Source organism: Ixodes scapularis, unplaced genomic scaffold, assembly GCF_016920785.2.
Source record: "Ixodes scapularis isolate PalLabHiFi unplaced genomic scaffold, ASM1692078v2 PGA_scaffold5__190_contigs__length_132052651, whole genome shotgun sequence".
Lineage (NCBI taxonomy): Eukaryota > Metazoa > Arthropoda > Arachnida > Ixodida > Ixodidae > Ixodes > Ixodes scapularis.
The window spans coordinates 108181602-108202282 of NW_024609880.1; the positions used below are offsets into that span (position 1 = coordinate 108181602).

At 43.8% G+C, this 20681-nt stretch overlaps 1 protein-coding gene across 1 annotated transcript; it reads left to right on the top strand.

Moving 5' to 3' along the window:
- The first annotated feature begins 760 nt into the window (after positions 1-760).
- Positions 761-20166, top strand: LOC115310493. The gene is made up of 5 exons (XM_029968885.2): positions 761-880; positions 8187-8359; positions 8430-8530; positions 13292-13375; positions 19928-20166. The coding sequence occupies exons 1-5, from the start codon at positions 761-763 to the stop codon at positions 20164-20166; spliced, it is 717 nt and encodes a 238-aa protein (XP_029824745.2).
- The last annotated feature ends 515 nt before the right edge of the window (positions 20167-20681 follow it).

The window sequence follows — 20681 nt, forward strand, 5'->3', positions numbered from 1 at the left end:
GCAGCGGCAGCTTATTGTAAGAACAAAATTGTATTATAATCTCTGCTGTCGGTTTAAACGGAGATTGGCCAAAAACACTCGTCACTTTCGACGGCAGGCAATGAGCAGGCATGCCGCCAGACTTCTCTTTCATCTGAAATAAATGACTACCTGCATACACATAATAATAGGTAAGTAATTGGTGTCAGTTTACAAAAGCAGGCGATAAGCATCATCTAACCTCCAGCCAGATCATATGTGAGCCCACGTGTCGCTTGAAACACCACTTCTGGGTAATTACACGGGTTGATTGGACATTTGAATTCATAAGTGTAATCTGTTTTATTGAACAAATAGGTATGGTCCATGAATAACATTAAAAATATATATTCAATGTGTTGGGCATCTAGCCGCCTCAACGATATGTTACGGGAAGTATTCGCGTTCCTTTAATATATATAGTTTTGATAAAATAACGTGTACCAGGTTGATCTGAACTCTGTATTTTCAACATAGTTGGACATCTGTCTTTTTCATTACGCGAAAAAATATGTATATTATGATGTCTTAAAAAACGTGGGAGAAGATCTTTTTAAAATGTTCCGAAATGCCTGTCGTCGCACAAGCCAAATCAAACAATTGTTTGCGGACTAGTTCCGCACAAGACAGTGAATTGTTGAAAATAAAAGGAGAAAATGTCAAGGCTTGGCTTTTGTTTCGTTTTTCGAGAATAAAGACTCTCGGATGTTGGAATTGTGCGCTCACTCGTTGCAGCTTTAAGATGGAACTGATATTACGTTCAATCCTGTGGTACTTCTTGGCTGTGCTTGTATATGCAAAACGGGGAGAAATACGCATCGCCGATTATAAAAACTATTGGGAATATCAAGACATCCAAAAGGCAAGTTTTAATTGCAGCTCTCATTGCGTAAATTTGCGACTTCTAGGTTGAATATTTGAGACCTAAGGAAGCTTTGTAATTCTTACCAATAAAAAAACTATACTCGTGTTCACCTCAAGAACCGTAGTAAAAAAGGTCGGGCCTCCTGGCGGAACGTTACTAATTTCCCCTTTCATGTTTTAAACTAGGCTATGCTACATAGGTGTATCCTTGATTATCTGCATGCCATCTTATTAGGACGTACACGTTTCAAACGCTAAAAGTATCGTATCTTGCTTCGACGATCAAATTTTAATGATCTACTTCGCACAAAACACGAATAATGCGGAAAACTCTTTTTTTCCTTGGTGCGACAACTAGATAGATTAAAAGATGCGCGTTGTTTATATGTATGTATATATATCTATTTTTTTTAGGACCGCGGGGTGGGGTGCAACCTCTCATTTTATGTTAGTGTGCGAAAGGGCATGCGCTTTTGTTTTGTTCTCCAGCATAGATCTGTTTTACACATTTTCAAGTGCGGAATTATACAAACGATTGGTTCTCTTTCAATACATACTTTTTAAGCTTTTAATTTATATTCTAATATTTTTAAAACTACTCATAATTGTTCCTTTGGGGCTCTTCAATGACCGGTATAATTAATGCACTATAATATTTCCACCAACTACTAAGTATCCGGTGATGGTACGTTTTCTAACGCTGAGTCTATAAATGCCAGCGGTAATCCATATGTTTATTATGCACCGATGCCATACTCTTAAAGGGGCCCTGCAATTATATTTAAGCGTCTACCTTTTTTGCGGTTTCCGCGTCTCTTAGAGTTGGGGCAAGCCAGCGGGGACGGAGAGAGTGTACTAAATATCAGTGTGTCATATTTTAACCGGGCGACGCGCAAGCCTCCTCCACCTACGGGGGCGACCCGTGTTGCCGAAAGCGCGATATGTGACTTTTTTAGTCGTGGGCTTACTACTGGTAAGAGCCGCTAAAAGCTTCTTTTTAGTCGAAATACAAAATATGAGTGGCGCGAAACGTTTCAATTATTAATAAAAGTAGTTGTTGTTCAGTATTTGAGATCAGAAAAAACAAAAACAAATGCAGTTTAGAAAGTACGCAAACAAGAAATGACCCGTCGACATATTCGCCACCAAGCGGTAGAAAAGGCGGCGCATACTTTTCATTCAAAAAGTGGCTCCCGTTCTGAACCGTTGCTATCGCTTGTGGCCAATGAAGTGTCATGATGAATTAGTGTTTAATCGCGCAGCAAATGCAATGCGAGCCGCCCTGGCTGGCCGCTTCATACAGCCTATCCAGATAACGCTTTAGTGGCGCCCTCTCGAGCCGTCGACACGGAATGCGGCAGCCCTGAGCGCTCGCTGAGCTCACTACCCCTTGTCTAGTTCACGGCCACTGAAGCAACCAAGGATGTCTTGAAGGAGGTTATTTTTGCTTGTTTTTTTGTAATTTCTATTCGCCTATAACTTAAAAATTAAAGCGAAATTCGAGAAAAGAAAAAGTTTCATTAAGTTACTACGTTCAGTGCGCTCAAGTTCGGTACAAATTAAGAATTAATAAAAAAGTCCTTGCAGGGCTTCTTTAAGTCACGCCGGGCCAATGGGGCTTCGGGCGCACCTCCGCTCTAAAGTGTGGGCAAAAAGCTTCATGCGGGCCGGATATTTATATGCTGTTTTAGGAGAAACGAGTAGAAACCTGCCTTTTTCCTGAAATGCCACAGAGCTCTGTAGACCACCAAAAGCGTTTCCTAGCACCAAAAGAACTGGGAAATGTGCCCAGATTATTTTGTTACGTGTTTACTGCCTTCCCGATCTGTCCAAGAAGGTAAATATGTACTGTAAGAAAGAAAAAGTAAAAACATTTCCCCAAAAATCTTTAGAATTTTTTTTGTCGAAATAATTAATTACGCAATGACGAACGCCAACTTTCCATTCAAATGTAGCACTAGCGGTGCGAACCACATACAAACGTTTCAGGACCAACCGATATCTTAAAGAATAGTTTTCTAGTTTTTTTTTTTTTATATTTACTCAGAAAATGTCGTCCGACGGAGCCCTTGAAAACATGGAGCTGAATGGCGCTAGTTTCTAATATCTTGTATAGGGTCCCATTTGCCCAATGACTGTTTCAGAAAATCACTTAACTTTGGAATGAGATGAAGAATAGTTCAGAAATTTGAAATTACTCGTTTGAACAGCTAGTGCTACATTTGGGCGGACAGTAAGCCTTCGTTGATGCGTAGTTTATTTTAACAAACAACTGCACCATTTCTTTCTTTTTTTTTTGGGGGGGGGGGGGGGGGGGCGGTTACACAATAGATGCCGTCGGACCACGATTGCTTGTGAGGGAAGCGATTTGAAGTGAATTCGCGGAGGCTTGTTGTAATATTTACTTCTATTGTTCCAACATGAATGAGGCAGAATAATCAAGTGGTCCAGACGACTCGTACTACGTTTAATACGTCTCCTCGTTCAAACAATCGTTTCCAAGTTCAAACATTAACGGTCCGTAAACCACACTAAAAACGCATGGCACGCAAGTTCGTCTACTCCTCGAGCACCTCGTGCGTTTGTTATAGACTCTCTTATACTACCGCGTTGAGCGCAGCGAAGGTAGCGTAGCGGAGAGCGTGTACCTTCATTGGCTGGCGAGCACGAACTCGATATCTGCGATCAGTGTCCGCTACGCTACGCCGCGCCTGCTACTCTCCACATCGGAGTATAACGGAGACCTCTAAAATCCTGTAAAATTGAAGAGTGAATACGGCTAATCGGGTCGGTGTAAACCGCTGACACAAGCAGTGTTAAGGCGTTACCGAGAAAAAACTAACGCAATGCGTTACTCATTGCCGAAAACAACAAAAAATAATCGCTTTAGAGACCTACGTTACCTCAAGATGAAAGAACCGCAATAGCGTTGCTGCTACCGATCTAAAAGCCGTAAGTTACAATTGCGTTATTATCTATTTATGAATTATAATGTTTTTTAGAGCCCAGCTCTTAGGCACCGGTTTCCGGCTTGAGCGGCGTCGGCGTCGGCGTCGCCGTCGGCGTAACTGCGCGGTGCATTATGGGACGCGTGACGTCACTGATGACGTCATCAGCATCCACATCGTCATCGTCCCCGATGACGTCATCAGTGACGTCACTGATTACGCCATCGGTATCGTCACTGATGACGTCATCGGCATCCGCATAGGCATCGTCCCTTATGACGTCATCAGTGACGTCACTGATCACGTCATCGGCATCTGCATCGTCATCGTCGCTGATGACGTCATCGACATTGTCATAGTCACTGATGAAGCCATCGTCATCATCACGTGACCCTCGTGAAGTCACGTGACCCCAGCGACGTCACGTGACCCCCGTGAGGTCACGTGACCCTCGTGAGATGACGGCGACGCCGCTCGGAGGGAGGAGTAGCAGACAGGATGAGGAGGTGGGGAGGAGGGAGGAAGGATATACCTTCCCCTCAATACCCTTCCCCTCCTCCTCCTCAAGAGCTGCGCTCTAATCCGGCGTTCAGGGAGTTGTAATGAACATTCATTTTTTTATATTTTTTTAACATATTGGCGTGGAAAAGTCAGAGGCGAATTTTAAAGGTAATTAAGTGTGCAAGAACACTATGAGTGCACTCACCTCACACTCATCTCATTCCTGCTTCTCATCCCATAACTCAACTCGGCGCCGAAAAATTACACAAACAAAGATTAGATTTATGTTTTTTAACTCTTGGGAAGAGCATGTTACGAGTAACGTAACTACGCTGCCCGTCATAAGAAATAAGACACGTAAGTGCGTCATGCATTACTGTATCGAAAATGTAACGCGTACGTGACTGGGTTACAGGAAAAAAGTAACGCTTTACCGATAACGCCGTTACCTGTAACGCTTTGCCACCAAAACTGGGTACAAGATAATGTTCGAAATTGTAAACGGGGCCAATCGTAAATTTGGTATTTCTTATTTCTGATTCACAGGATTGCCATGAGACTCATGAAAACATTGGGATGTTTTGTTTTGATGTTGAGAACCGCACCTTCTATTTCCTCTTCAGTTGCAGCCAGAGTGCCGTTGCGAAAGAAAATAGGGAGCGAAGCCTCGCCATATCAATCAGGACTTAACCTCCGTGCGGAACGGATCACGTACGCAGCAATATTCACGCCAACATTTTGCAGTATAACGAACCTTGCCCATTTCGCCGAGGCCGCTGAAGTAGTTACACACTGTTGTTTTCATTTGCTGGCTTTGGTATTCAAGGTTTCTTTCTACGTGCCGTAATGGCCCGGATGGTACCTATCATCGCACGAAGATGGTCAGTCGATTCGCCGGATCCTTTCATTTCTAACGTTGCGCCACTTGTCGGCTGCAGATCAAAGTAAACGAGTACCGTCTGCCTAACGCCGCCATACTGCGACCACCGAAGCTCGGGGGCCCTCGATGGCGTCGCCGGCGTCCCTCTCCTCGAGAAACCTCACTTGTGGCATTTGTTCGTGTGGGTAAACATTGGCCACTGAAGATGATGACGGCTACGCTGAACACCCGTGAACTTAGGCACTGCATGGGAGTGCCAAAATGGGCCTCACCAATGCTTCGTGGTCTGCATTGAGCTTCTTCAGTGAAGCCGGAAATACTATTTACAACGAAGTGAGAGCAAATCTTCGTTGTTGCAGCCGTTGCCCGGTATTCGAGAGTTTTAGCGGATCATTCCGATACCTCCGGTCCTATACCCCCGATGACGATACCCGATAACGATATGACGCATGCGCAAAGGCGGCGGCGGAGTATCGGGTATCGTGACCGAAGTCATCGGAAGGATTTGCTAAAATTCTCCATTGTCGGGATCGCGAACCTGTAGAAGTCGTCATACCACTACCCAAAACTGGAATAAGAATTGATTTATGTACATCTTACTATACCGGCATGTACTGCCAGACAGTAAGCAAAACATAGTTGGTAATAATTAAATAATAAATAAGGTTTGGATCAATATATTTCTTCCTTTTGTTCTGAGCAGGTCGAGAGTTGGTTGAGTCGTTGGTGAATAACAGAACGTTCCAATATATAAATATAAGTAATACAAAAAAAAACAGGACACTCATAAACACAATTAATTAGAACATCGGTTAAAATAAGAAAATGTGAACGCACGTTTCTAGTCTGTACCTTTATTGTTGCCGTTCAAAACGCGCGGAGCACGGACCGACTGCAGTTTACACCGATGTTCTCCAGACAGACGCCCGCTGATGCCACGGGCAGTGAAGGGTAGTGCACTAAGTAAGCCACACTATGGCCCCACGCACAAGTTTCACTCTCTGCTCAAGCCCAGAATATCAAGTCTACGTCAGCCACCATTATGTTTTATTTGTAAAAACATCTGCTTGAGATAGGATGCGTCCTGCTGGGGTAAAAATATGAAGGAAAAAGGATGACTTACCATTTTCCAAGTGCTCGCAAGAAGCTGACCCACATAAAGGGTGACTGATATGCAGATAACATGGCTTCACTTCATAAATAGAGTGGCCCAACCGTAGAAGTAAGTCTACAAAAAAGTAAGTAGCTCTTAAAACAAGGTGAAATAAAATGAAAAGAAGCAGAAACAAATGCATCCTGTTTTCTAAAAGATGACAAGTATGCAGCAGCCAACGAGGATGCTTGTGACAATAACTCCTTCAAATTCTGCCACATCTCTTTCAGCGGATTTTAGGGTAGACGGAGCGTTCTCTCTTGTTGTGACATTGTGAAAATGGCCATAGTCCCAATAACCGAGAAATGCATTGTTAATTATTGTCTGTGCACTTTCAGCCTCGGTCTTCTCCAAGGGGCATACCATCTCTTGGTGTCCTCCTCTTCCCGTCTTCGACTTCTTTGCAAAGAACAAACAAATTGACTAAAAAAAAGAAGATATGACTTTTTCCCCTTTTTTTCTTTTTAAATATTCATATAGATTTTTTGACGTTTCTATGGTTTAAACAAAGATTCGAATAGATTCAGGGGCTCAGCGTTGTAAAGAAAGGCTTTGAGGCATTGAAAAGTGCGTTGCGCTGGTCATTGCGCTTGACAGTGTGACTGCGATCCACTTTTAGCAAAATAAATACAAGCTTTTTTTTAGTGCGAAAGCATCAACTGGCTTATGATTCGAGCGGACGTCATCTGCATTTAAGCCGCACCAAACGGCACCTGAACAGTTCTCTCCAAGTGAAGCCGAGATCTGATGGCTCTCAGCTTTGAAGACGCGCGTAAAGCCTAGTCAAACGGCACCTAGTTTCCCCACTCCGAATGGAGCGCAGTGAAGCCGAAATCTGATGGATTTCGGCTTCGGTTTCATTGGCCGGCGCGCGCCATAGTTTCAAGGAACGAGGCTTGCATTGGCCGCTGCGCGTTAGTTTCAACAACCGCCACCCCATGGCGCTGCATGTCCGTGCCGCCAGCGCGCCGGTAACAGGAAGCGACTGGCCGCCGAGCGAGACAGCGGCTCCACGCCCAAGGTCAACGCAACGAGGAGAGCGCCCGCTCGGCCGTCGACGCAAGTACGCCACAGACGAAATAAGGAAGCGGAAGAACGACATGCATGCTTTCGCATTCACAACTCATGAAAAGTGCTTAGGTGTACCTCGAGCCTTTTTTAAGCGGGGGGGGGGGGGGTGTTTGTGAGAAACTGTAAGTGATTACAACTAATCAGTTAAATAAGTAATTATTCAGTTACTTAATTACTGATAAATATAAGGAATTACAAGTTATTTCGTTACTTGTACCGGATTACCAACAAGCATGAGCACAGCTTCCACTGAACTAATCACGAGACTGTTTTTTCTTTCGGAACCACGCCCCTTATATTTTTTTTGTTTGATGGGTGCCGGGTCGTTTTCCAAGTACTCGAACCACGAGCTTGTCTTCCCAAGAGGTTAAAAGCCCCAATAAAAACTGAGCATTTCTTTTTTTTTCTATTGGCATGACACCAGAAATTTTGAATCTGTAGGAAAACGTTTACCCCAAAAAGGCACACCCAAATTTGAAGAAAAATTAGCCCCGAAACCACGGATCGCTAGCTATAAATATGTTAAATTCCGCATTGTTAATATTTTTATGTTTGGTTACTAGAGTCTTGCACATCAACTTCTGCGTGGATAATAAAGTTTCAAAAGTAGGTACAAACGCATTGAGGTGTACCTTTGCGTAAAATATTTGGATGCATATATTCTTCAATACATTTTGAGAATATTCAGCTGCACCCAAATGTTCACATCTGCAAAAGTTTTCTTTAAAGTGAAGTAAAGTTTCTTTTACAGGCTCTAGAAAACGAGGATCGCAAATCGTGGATGTTTTACCGATCATATTCAGAATACACCGGCGGCTCTCCACACACCTGCGTGTATTCAAATGTGGACGAAAAGACGTCGGAGGGAAGTCTTTACACATTCGAGCAGGGATACACATTCTCAAAGGAAGGACAAAACGAAACGTAAGAAAATAATATTTATATATATTTAATAGTTTAATGAACATTAACGATAGTGCAGTTTTTACTTTAGGAAGACACTGAAGTTGTTTGCGACTACTTTTATAAAAGAGTCTCTATACACATCAGAACGTCGCACAACTGACAATGCAATGAAGGTCAGTAAGACTGAAGGTAAGAAAGCAGCTAAACATATGTATTATCGTATAGCCACTCGCCAGATTTTCTGTAAAAATATGTCTTTATCAGAGTAGAAAAAAAAAATCAAAGCTAATAGTACGACAGAATCACAAGTGATCTTATAGACCGACACGCGGGCTTGACGTCACGCAGCTGCGGTGGCGCTGTCGGCGGCACTGCGCATGCGCGGACGCTTCGCTTCACGCGAATGTGGTTTGTGCGCACGCGCAGTGCCCACACCTGTTGTGGGCAAACGCGGGCTTGTTTGTAAACAGCGTGCCGGTCTATACAAGAAAAAAAAAACATTTCGGCGCATTGAAAGCATTGACCACACAGATCATCCCGCCTCATATCTTGCTAAATATGGCGTTTTAGATTTTGAAAAACTTTTTATTCTGAAATTTAGAATGGAAATATATTGAGAGTTCAAAAGGGGGGGGGGGGAGAATCTTTTGTGAGGTTTACCATTAAAAAATAACACAAACAGCAGAAACGCTCAAAAACAACATTGTAAAACCCGAGACGTAGGACAAAAGGAGAAGAAAAAAGGTGACAGTTGCGGAGGGGGCAGTGGAAAGGGTGGATGAGAGAGTAGAGTGTTTGACAGTGTGACGTCATGCGCCGAGGGATGGTGGTTTGGTGTCCTTATAAGCGAGGCAGGGGAAATAAATGTTCAGCTGAGTTTCAGACCTGTGTCTGTGTTTTCCCCTTTTTTCTTCTCCTTTTGTCCTACGTCTCGGGTTTTACAATGTTGAAAGTTCACCAGCTCGCTGGCATCTTCTCTGTAATTTCTACGCTCAAAAACAACTGAGAAATTCATTGTACACGAAATCTCAAATACAAGGAAGGTATGACTCCCAGGCCACAGCCTATCACTACCACGACTTCTGAATGACCACGCCGTTGTTAATAAAATAATGAAAAATTCCACTTCACTTCCCATATCTATAAATAACAACAAAAAGTACATGCTACCGGATTATGAATACTGTTTCGTATCTTCAAGTTCAGTTGTTTATTATAAAAGTGTTCTGTCTAGTCGTGCATAATCACTCGGAAACCACGTGCACACGTGTCTTTTCTTCCTATTACATCATACTTTGACAAAAAAAGTACAATTGTGAAAATGTAAAAGTGAAGGAAAATCGTTGACTTGTAGTCTTTTAGCTTTCTAAATTTGAAAATGTTTGAATTTTTTTTTTGGCTACCTTGTATTGTGCTACGCTGGTGCATTAGATTTTTGCGTTTTTTTCCTGTTCTGTTTTATTGTGTCTGTTTGCTGAGCAACGTGTACAAGGGTGGTGGGGCCTCGTGAGGTAAATATTTGTGTTGATAGAAGCGCCGAAGGACAGGAACAAAGCGAAGTAACGACAGAGCGCTGTTGTGTTGTCGTTACCTTCTTCACTTTATTCCTGACCTTCGGCGCTTCTATCCAGTCATGAACCAAATAGTTCAACTGAACGTTTTGTGGTGAACGCGGCTTCCCGAGGTGATCACCTCGAGCCCCTGGTGGTAGTGGTGGGGGGGGGGGGGGGGGAAGGGGGGGAGGGGGTTGTTTTGGGGACTCCTCTTTGACGCCTCGGAAGTGATTTCGTTGCTGACTTGCCAGGTGGCCTCTCTCAATATGGAAACTAAGCGCCTTAGGGCTGAGATGACGAGAGCCTCCGAGCGACCGGCGACGCTTGTCTGCTCGCTGCGCGGGGATGTCAGGGCGTGTCGCGCCGAAATCGCGGGCTGGAAGAGAGCCACCGGCACCGCTGCCTCGGAACAAGCTGCCCGACCTGCCCAATCACCGCCTCCGCGAATTCTTCCCCGACCCACTCCGCGTGAGCCTCAGTCCACTGGGATTGCCCCTAAGGGGGGCAATTCCAGTGGAATTTGCGTCGCAGGGCGGGCTCCCGGCTTGTCCTCAATCGGGGCACAATCACAGCGAGTCTAATGGACAGGACAGAACACGGGATTCAGCAATCTGTCCAACCTACCAGGATGGTGCGCAGGATAGCCGGGTAGGGCGTCCGAGACAGCGGTGTTAGCTCGCTCAAAGGCTCGAACCACTGCGCTGACTGGGGCACCCGAGACATGCAAGCTGAGCATTGCATCTTCGTCAACGGGCCAAAGAGCCATATTTGTGACGAAGCTGGCACCGGAAACGACATGTCAAGAAATCTCTTCTCACCTGTCCTCCGCCGGGATCGAGAATCTTAAGTGCGGACGACTGAAGACCCGCTATGACACCTACTCCTGTAGAGGCCATTGCGTGGTAGTCTTCTTGATGAATTGCTTCACGAATGTGAGTTGGTAAGATCACCTGCAAATGACTGGCACGCACATTTACTATCAAAACGTTCTTGGCCGTCGTACTAAGGCCAGTGACTTCTTTTTGTAATGTTATATGTACTGATTTTTTATAATTTGTCTCACGGAAGCCTGGTTGGGTGTCTTTTTAGGGTTTACATTTTTTTTCAGGCTTAAAGCTCTACTAATGCGGTCTTTGCATGTGACGTGTACCGACAAAAGGGCATAATATAAGGGGTAATCGCAACGATAAGCCAAATAATTACCTAAACATTATTAGTTAACTCTGTATTTATTGAAAGTAGGCGCATGGTTTTAATAACAAGCCAGCCAAGTGGTATTTAAGATCACTAAATCAGTAATTTTTACGAATATTTGAAGCTCGTGAAAAGCACCGTACTGCGCTAAAGTTACCATTTGGGTAATACTTCCGAAACTGGTGGTGCAATAGCGCGGATATTTGACGGAAAAACCGCACGGCCTCGTTTCCGCATCTTCAAATCTACAATCAAAATATAGATATTATAAGATAAACAAATCTTGCAAAAATGAAAACCTACCAACACACTATCATATCATTCACACAATGCATCTGTACAATATCATTTCATCATCATTAGAAGCGATGCCGCAGGCCTTCACTGTATGGGCAACTTGTTTTCTGTGGCGCTTCGGTTTTCCTGAGTAAAAGTAAATCAATCAATCAGCCTTGCGACTGTTGCACAAATGGGGACTTTAGAGCACTAACACGCTTCCCACGCGCTCTGTGACTTTCTAAAATTTACTTTTTTAATGGTTCTAATGACGTTCAGTAAGTTTGTATTTAGCTTTATATGTTTACCTTCACTACTTAAGAGTTAATAAATAAGTTTTAATGAATTACCCCCATTTATCGAGACAATTAACCTCCTCTGTTATCTCTCCTTGTCCGAACGATGCATCTGCAGACACCGCACTTATTTGGCTTTGATGGCTTTTTAGAGCGCAGCTCTTAGGGGCCCGTTTCCGGCTTGAGCGGCGTCGGCGTCGCCGTCGGCGTCGCCGTCGGCATAACCGCGAGGTCACGTGACCCTCCGAGGTCACGTGACCCCCCCGAGGTCACATGACCCACCCAGGTCACGTGACACCCCTAGGTCACGTGACCCCCCGAGGTCACGTGACCCCCAGAAGTCACGTGACCCCCAGTAGTCACGTGACCCCCTGAGGTCACGTGACCCCCCAGAAGTCACGTGACCCCCTTGAGGTCACGTGACTTCCCGAGGTCAGTTGACCCCCTGAGGTCACGTGACCCCCTGAGGTCATGTGACCCCTTCAGGTCACGTGACCCCCGAGGTCACGTGACCCCCAAAGGTCACGTGAGCCCCTGAGGTCACGTGAGCCCCTGAGGTCACGTGAACCCCTGAGGTCACGTGACCCCCTGAGGTCACGTGACCCCCTGAAGTCACGTGACCCCCTTGAGGTCACGTGACCTCAAGGAGTCACCTATCCCTCAGTACGCTTCCATCTTCCTCCTCAAGAGCTGCGCTCTAACCGGCGTTACAGGGAATTGTAAACGGCTTTCATTTTTTTAAAAGCAGTTCGTAAAGGCTAAAGGAACACCCGGTAGATCATTCAAGATGAATATCGTGAGATAATGTTGAAGCACGGATTTAGAGGCTCATTGTCTTTTCAGGCCAGGACGTAAGTACTGCGAAATAAGATGAAAATAGTTAAATGTCATGATATAGAATCGATCTCTGGAGCATATGAAGCAGAGGAGGATATGGCTGCATACTTGAAACCTGTAAAAGTCTTCTCCTCCCGGTTTATGAATGGAAGGTTGATTTATTGAAGACAGTGATGTTTAAAAAGATGAAACAATAAATGTTGGAGAGGTGATGATAATTAGCAGATGATATATGATTAGTGTCGTAAGTTGAGAAATTATTGGAAACGCTGCCGAATATCAAAACATCGGACTACCAAATAAGACCGCACAGGATGTGAGCAGGCTACCATCCAGAGCCTTCCGACATAGGCGTAATACGGGGATGATGGTTTGTTTTCTGAATGACCTTATAAATGATCTGTAAAGAGCCTATCATTGTCACGAAACAGAGGTTGCAGTTAGATAAAAAAAGAATCTGTGAATTAGAATAATCATTTTTTGATTTTTGAAAAATGCACCTTGCCCAAGTTTTTGTAGGAGGAGTCAACAGTGAAATTTGAACAATGGTGTGGAAATGCGAGACAAATACCGGATTTTTTACATCACTAATTTTTAAGCAATTCGGCGAAATGCAATTAGCTTTAAACGTTCAAGTGCGATAATTAGGGGCGCTGTGTAAGTCAACGGCATGGGGAGTAGTGATTAGGAAATGTACGTATACATCCCTTATATTTTCTGTTCGCTTTATGTTTATAAAAAAAAATACTCTAACTTTGAAGGATTTCATAACAACCTAAAAAACGAATATTTAGGTGCTACAAATGGAAGACTATACCAGCTGATTTACTCTGACTATAAAAAATGTGACATCTTAAGAGTTATGGATCGAATGAATGGTGAGTGCCAACTATTCATTATTCTTGGTTTATTATTTTCTAAAATTATACATGCATAGATCGAAAAAAAAGCAAGAACGAGAAATATTTAGGGTGCGTGAAGCAGACCTCGATCTGCCCCTTTATGAAGATTCTGTTGGTGATCAGCCCTCATCCCTTACTCAGTTTGCCTCGAGCCCCTTGGCCGTTGCGGCAAATAAATGCCCATACGCAAATTCGCTTTTGAACGCGTTAAGGCTGGTTCATAGATTCGCGTTAGAGTGCGTTACGGCCGAAGCACTCGTACGGAAATCTATGAAACAGTCTTGATTCATCCGCATGCGACCGACTCCAACAAAGCCTGTTTTTAAGCCTCTTAGGACTGCTTACGAAGGCAGCGCTGCAAGAAGCATGGAGTCCTTAAGTAGCATAAACGCTGGTTGTGACAACCAGCGTTTAAGCCGCTTACGCCGCTTGTCGTAAGCTGTCCTAAGAGGCTTAACAACAGGCTTTGTAGGAGTCGGTCGCAGGCGGATGAATCAAGACTGTTTCATAGATTTGCGTACGAGTGCTTTGGAACCGACACAACCAGCTTTTAAGCCGCTTACAGCCTCCATCCTTTTAAGACTCTTGAGAATGCCGTAAGCATTCTCAAGAGGCTTAAAAAACAGAATGTATGGGTGTCGGTCGCAAGCGTGTGAATCTTTAGAGAGCGGTGCGGCGTCCTTGCGGCCAGAAGCGGTTGCTTGCGGTACGACGCGCGCCGTCGCGCAACGCCTTGCAGCGCGCCGCTAGATAGTTGAGACAGACTCAATTTTGCACGCGACAGTAGCGGTAGAGCGTTACTGTAGACCAATCAGAAGCCGAGAAAGCGAATGAGGGTTACGTGCTGGCTTGCGCCACTGGGCGAGGCGCCATCCTGCTGTCTCTCTCCGTTGGCGGAACTGAACGTTTCGTTTGGGGAAGTGGTGGGGACTCGGTGACTACGGGATCAAGTTTTTCCAAGGCTGCGATGGTCCAAGCTGGACAGGACGTCGGTGAAGCCAACGGGATGGTCCCAAGATCGACCTCTTCGGCACTGTCGCCGGGCGCAGCCATGTTGCTGTGGATTTAACTTTCTTTTGGCTAGCGAGGATAACGCGTTGTTATTGACTTTTGAGTGAGGTCGCCTGCGTGTCAACGCAACTGAGTGCACAAGCTGGGCGCAAGCGCTAAAAAGACGCACACAAGATAGAAGACAAACACGGGCGCTACTCACAACTGTATTGGGAAAGGAAGATGGACGTGCACACATATATATATATATATATATATATATATATATATATATATATATATATATATATATATATATATATATATATGTGATACCGTTATAATTACCCAGGCTACACATGCGCGAGATACAACAGAATAAACTCGTGTACATAAATTTATCAAAAAAACGTATCTCAGCATTATATAATGATATTGACGTGTCGCTGACGCACTGTGGTCCCCTCTTCTTGATAAAATATGCCTCTTGCAGTTCGCGTAGTCCTTGAGTTCTGCTTCTACCGAGAATCTTAGTATCGCCGAAGCGTGGCTCGCATTTGCAGGCCCTACAGTGCGCGGGCAAATGTGCCCCGTCATTTGTCTTTATATTTTGTGCGTGCTCTCTTATACGGTCATTCGTGCATCTTCCCGTTTGTCCAATGTAAGATTTTCCACACGTTAGGAGTCGGCACTGAGCAATATGAGGCCAGAGGTTGTACCATATGTACACAAAATGGCGCATAACCTGAAGAAGGTTGAGAACAGGTACGGAGTACCTCTCGTGTTTTCAGCACGCCAGGCCGTACATCGAATGCGTCACAGGGGCCGTTTATAAAATACCCCTAACGTGTGGAAAATGTTACGTTGGACAAACGGGAAGATGAACGAATGACCGTTTAAGATAGCACACACAAAATTTAAAGACAAATGACGTGGCACATTTGTCCGCGCCCTGTAGGGCCTGCAAATGCGAGCCACGCTTCTGCAATATCAAGATTATCGGTAGAAGCAGAATTCAAAGGGCACGCGAACTGCAAGAGGCATATTTTATCAAGAAGAGGGGACCATAATGCGTCAGCGACACGTCAATAGCATTGTATAATGCTGAGATTCGTTTTTTCGATAAATATATGTAAACGGGTTCATGCTCTTGTACCTCGCGCATGTGTAGCCTGGGTGACGATAAGTGTATCATATATATATATATATATTGCCGCGCGCAGACTTGCAGAGGGTTCTCGTTTGTTCTTGCTGCGAACATAACTTCTATCGTTTTTAGTTGTTCTAGAAAGTGCGTGTTCATTCTCGCCCCAAGCGCGCTACGCTCGAACGTTCCCCGCCGAATCTTCGAGATAGTGACTCGTTCTAGATAAGAGGCCGCCCGCGATCTTGTCGAGGCAGTCTTGCCCCAGCGTTCGACTCTGCTGCCACGCCGACTTCGACGCCCGCGACGCTCTATTATTATCTTTTATGCTCTTTTATTTTTGGCACAAGTTCGCCACATTAAACGTTTATTTCTTCATGTTTATTTCCTGTTTTTTTGGTCACCACCTGTGACAATATGTGTACTTCTATCTTCCTTTCCCAATACAGTTGTGAGTAGCGCCCGTGTTTGTCTTCTATCTTATGTACGTCTTTTTTGCGCTTTTAACCATGGTTCAATAACGCATCGGTGACTAGAGCACCCTAAGCGCGAGCGCTCAGTGAAAGCAGAGCGGAATTGCACTAACAGCGTGCTGGAGGCTTAAGGCCCGTTCACACTCTTGCGATCTGTTAGAACCCAGTGCCTTAAAATCTTTTAATATCTCTTACAACGAGAGGGCACACTGGCGCCATCTATTGGGTAGAAGTGTAGGCTTGGCAGTCCGGCATATTTTCTATTTCGCTCGCGTATTATTCTTTCTTTCTTGGCTCGAAAAACTTTTGTTAACTTTATAAACGAGCCTTTCTCACAGGTATTACGCACATTTGACCTCGAAAATTCCGCAAAACATTTGCAGTTGTAAAATGCAGTTCCAGGGTCACCGCATAGATGGCGCCAGAGTGCCCGTGTGTTCTCTCGTCCTAGGAAATTTGAAGACGTTTCAACAAGCCTCGTCTCTCTCGGTTGTACTCGGTTGCAAGAGTGTGAACAGGCCTTTAGCGTACCAAAGGCAAGCTCTGCTGTTCTCGCCTTCAGTGGCAAAAGCCTACAGAATTAGCATAAAATCAAATTACCGCGTTTTTCTTTTATTAGGACGTAACCGAAATAGTTCACGCCCCATAAATCATTCGACTATTTTGGAAGTTTTCAATAATTCCTAGAATTAGTTTCCATATATATTTTGCAAACTGACTGAAACTCTATGAAGCAAGTCATAATAGTGCTTCAGCTCTCAAAAGATAATGCCTTTTTTCTTATATCATGTTATGCAATAGACCCGTTTCAAAAGTTTATCAAGCAACATTGGCGTTCGCCATTTTTTGGAGTCCTAAGCGTGTGATTGGATACGAGTCCTTGCCGAACGCTGACGTAGCACTCGCTCCCAATACGAGCTGAGCCGATTTTACGCCGAACTCTGACGCAGCCATTGTGTCCAATACATGGCCAAAGTGCGCGCTCAGACAATATCGGACTTGAATAATTTGTGCTGCAGCTACTAGATAGCGTGAACTTTTGAAAAATGTTGTGTGGTCTGCGTACTGTACAAAGAGTAATTTTTTTAGGGCTTGCTTTAAAACTTTACTACCAACGAAATTTAGCCACATTCTACGCAGTAATGTACGCTTAAACCAAACCCAGTGTGGTTTTCAAAATTTTTCTAAAAATTTTCTTTCCAGACGGTACTCTGCGAATAATATAAAACAAATACATATTCTTAAAAATAATTCACTACTATATTACCCCCACTATTCAGCTTACAGAATCGGCGTTTTATTAGAGACCAAAATGTCATCTAAACATTTTATACGATGCGAAGGTTACGGAAGATTATTTCGTTAACACTCCATGGCACACTCGCTACATTTGAACCTTCATCTCTAGTTTGAATCCATCAATATCCAAACCAATCTTACTTTTCTTTTTTAATCTCGCTCATGCTTATACAAAGTCGCTAGATTTCTCTTGGGGATCCGAGGAAAGTGCAACAATATCAAATATACATGACTGCTTTCATTGCTGAGTTCTAGAGAATATATAAATATATGTGTGGAAAAGACTGTTTCGTAGGACGACGATCAGTGCATAGGAGAGTAAAGTATTCGAAGCTTTTCCTGGAGTTTTATCACATATTGGTCGACGTTTTGGCTTGAGTCAGGCCTTCATCGGGACTGGTTACAAAACATTCTTCGTCGTGGGGACACGAAACCCCCCCGAGTCCCGTCACGTGTCACCTATAACGTGCATACCTTATTAAATGCACAATAACAGGTGACCGCTTATTTTCGGTAGAAGGTCTGGAGTAAGCGGCTCGCAGTGAAACTCACCGCGAGGTCAAACGGGGACGCTCCCCCTCGGTGTCAGCCCGAAACACGCTCATAAAAGCGCAAGCAAATCTCCCCCCTCCAAAAAAAAAAGTGGTGCTAATTATAGGCATTGTCATTTAACAAGAGGCAAAAATAAATCTAAAATAAAACAAAACCGCACATTCACAGCCTTTGAGTCGTACCGTGTACAGGTCAGAGCAGCTGAACCGCCATCGCCTCATCGACAAAGAGCGCACGGTGTCCGCGATACAAGATACTCATGGGGCAACCAGGTTCTCACTTATTAAAATAATATAAGCGAGTGCGAAACACCGCGGAAATAAAGCTTAAACTCTCACAGCAGCAAAAGTTTCAAAATTAATTTGCAGGCATGCCCGACCAAACAGGCACAACACGGCGATTGCCCTTGAAAAAATCTGCACGTAACGATCTTCAAGGTAGAAAGACGAGGGGTGATTGTGGTCGTTTAGACCACCCTCAATGCTCTAAATTATAGCAATAACATTATAATCAAACCTGTTGAGAAGGGTGGCGCCATAGTTACTATTAACACTACTGCCTATACGTACAGGAAGGGTATGGACAACTTAATGACACAAAATTTAATTCCAGTCTTAGCAAAGATCCTACCATGCAGCATGCCGAAATTATGCATGAACAACTTGTCAGCTTTGTGAGGTGAAATCACCACTAACATGATAAAGGCTGTAACTGCTAAACACGCCGTCCTAGGCCGATTTCGTATGGTACCAAAGATTCATAAAGGCAACCCGTGTTGCCCTATTATATCTGGATCAGGGACTCTAACCCAACCGATCTATAGCTTCATTGACTACTTAATTAAAATACATCCCGCCTACATTTCCATCGTACGTCCATGACACAAATCACTCTCTTGCAAAGATTTCAAAATTAAAGATACCCAAAGATATCTTTCTTTTAACATTGGACGTATCGGCCGGTTTCGCGGCCGCCGAGAAATTCGGCGGCCGCGATTAGCCGATGTCTCACTTGACCTCGGCGCCTGCCAATCACAGCCGCCGTATTTCTTGCCGACTTTATCGCTAAGTGCCCAGATTAGGGCTCCCAGGTGTGTTTGGAGATTAGGGCTCCCAGCTGTGTTTGAAGATTCGTGTTTGTCCTTTGTCCCGCTTCTTCCCCTCCTCCAGCGATTCTCATCGTAATGCTTGTCCAGATCGCTTGCACCTTTGCATTAATTGTTTTGTAACGTACATTTCTCTGCCAGCCAATAAACTCAATTTCTTGGGTTAACCAAGCCTAAACTCATGGACTCTAGAACAAGTAGTTGAAGCTCAGAACTGCTGCAATGATATCTTCAACTATGAATGCAGGCAAATTATAATAGAAAATTTAATAGACAATTAAAAGCAAACTAAAAAGAACACTTTTTGTGTTGCCAATTTAAAAAAAAATATATATATATATATATATATGAGTTGGTTCGTAAGACTGCTAGATCCTCTTACGAGTCGGCGCTTTCTGTCATCCCCATAGACGAACGACTTGAACAAGAATATGAAAGAAATAGAGCTACACACCGAGTGCCCTTGAAAATCATCATTTAATATTACAAGACACGTGTATAGCATTCAAATAATCGAAGTTCTCAGGAGTGGAAACTGAACTTATGATTTTGAAAATCGTAGACCCTGCAATCTTTTACATCTAAAAGCCTATAGTTCGCTGTTATAGCGCGTTTAAAATATTTTTCTTAAGTGTTATACCTTAGAATAAACATCTTGAATCCACATTAAAGACACAAAATCAACTTTTTGTAATAATCAAATGCTAAAAATGTCAGCAATTTTTTTTAAGAATATTTATATCCTGTGATATTTATCGCGTTCAGTTGTGCACTATTACAAACTATGCTTTCTCCTTCTGGAAATCGTAACGCTTTAATGTATATGTTATAGAGAGTCCCATCTATTAAACGAAGAAGTTTCGTAAGCATGCAGTAAAGTTTACTCTTGTCCCCTCATAAATGGCGAGTTTCTTTTTTGCAATGTTGTTGTTAGTAAGTATAAGTCGCATCAATTATCTTTTTAGGTTATGCCTGTGAGCTCTATCTTCACAACAACGCTGTCGATGATGGTGTACCTGAAAACTGTAAGACTGTATATGGTAATGCATGCGGGAAAGATGACCCATCCTACACGCAGCAAGTGTACTACCCGTGGTGCAAGAAGACAATTGAAGGCCCTAAAGAGACAACTTCTGCAGAAACGACCCAAGAAGAACAGACGGAAGAAGTTACGACCGAAGCAACATTGCCTCCTGGATGCTGACGATCTTTTGTAGACATTTCTGGGCGTTAAAATAAAGTGCCTACACATACGCGTATGAAATAGTCGTTATGAGTCGCTATCGGCAATATAATGCTCTCTTTAAAGGGGTCGATGCAACTGCTTTTATATTTTGCGCAATTACCGCTGTGAATGAACCCCTGACTAACCTAACCTAACCTAACCTAACCATTGAAACACGCGTTAGGTTTATAACCATTAAATATTAGTCGCAGAAAAAAAAATAATAAAAAGTGAGCAGCGTTTACTTGCTGCTCTTTTTTCTTGTTGCTCATAAATCCCACCAAGAAGAAGCAGCCACGTGGTCTGTAGCCGATCAGCCAATGTTTATCTACCAGCGCGTACGAGTTGGCAAAGCACAGAACATGCGCTGAGTTATAGGCATTGTGAGGGCAGCAAAACTCCGTCACTCTGAGTGTTGAGAAAGTGGTACGTCGTTCGTATCTGTTGTGTTTCCTACTCTCTGGATGACCGCGCTTTAAATATTCAAGAATATT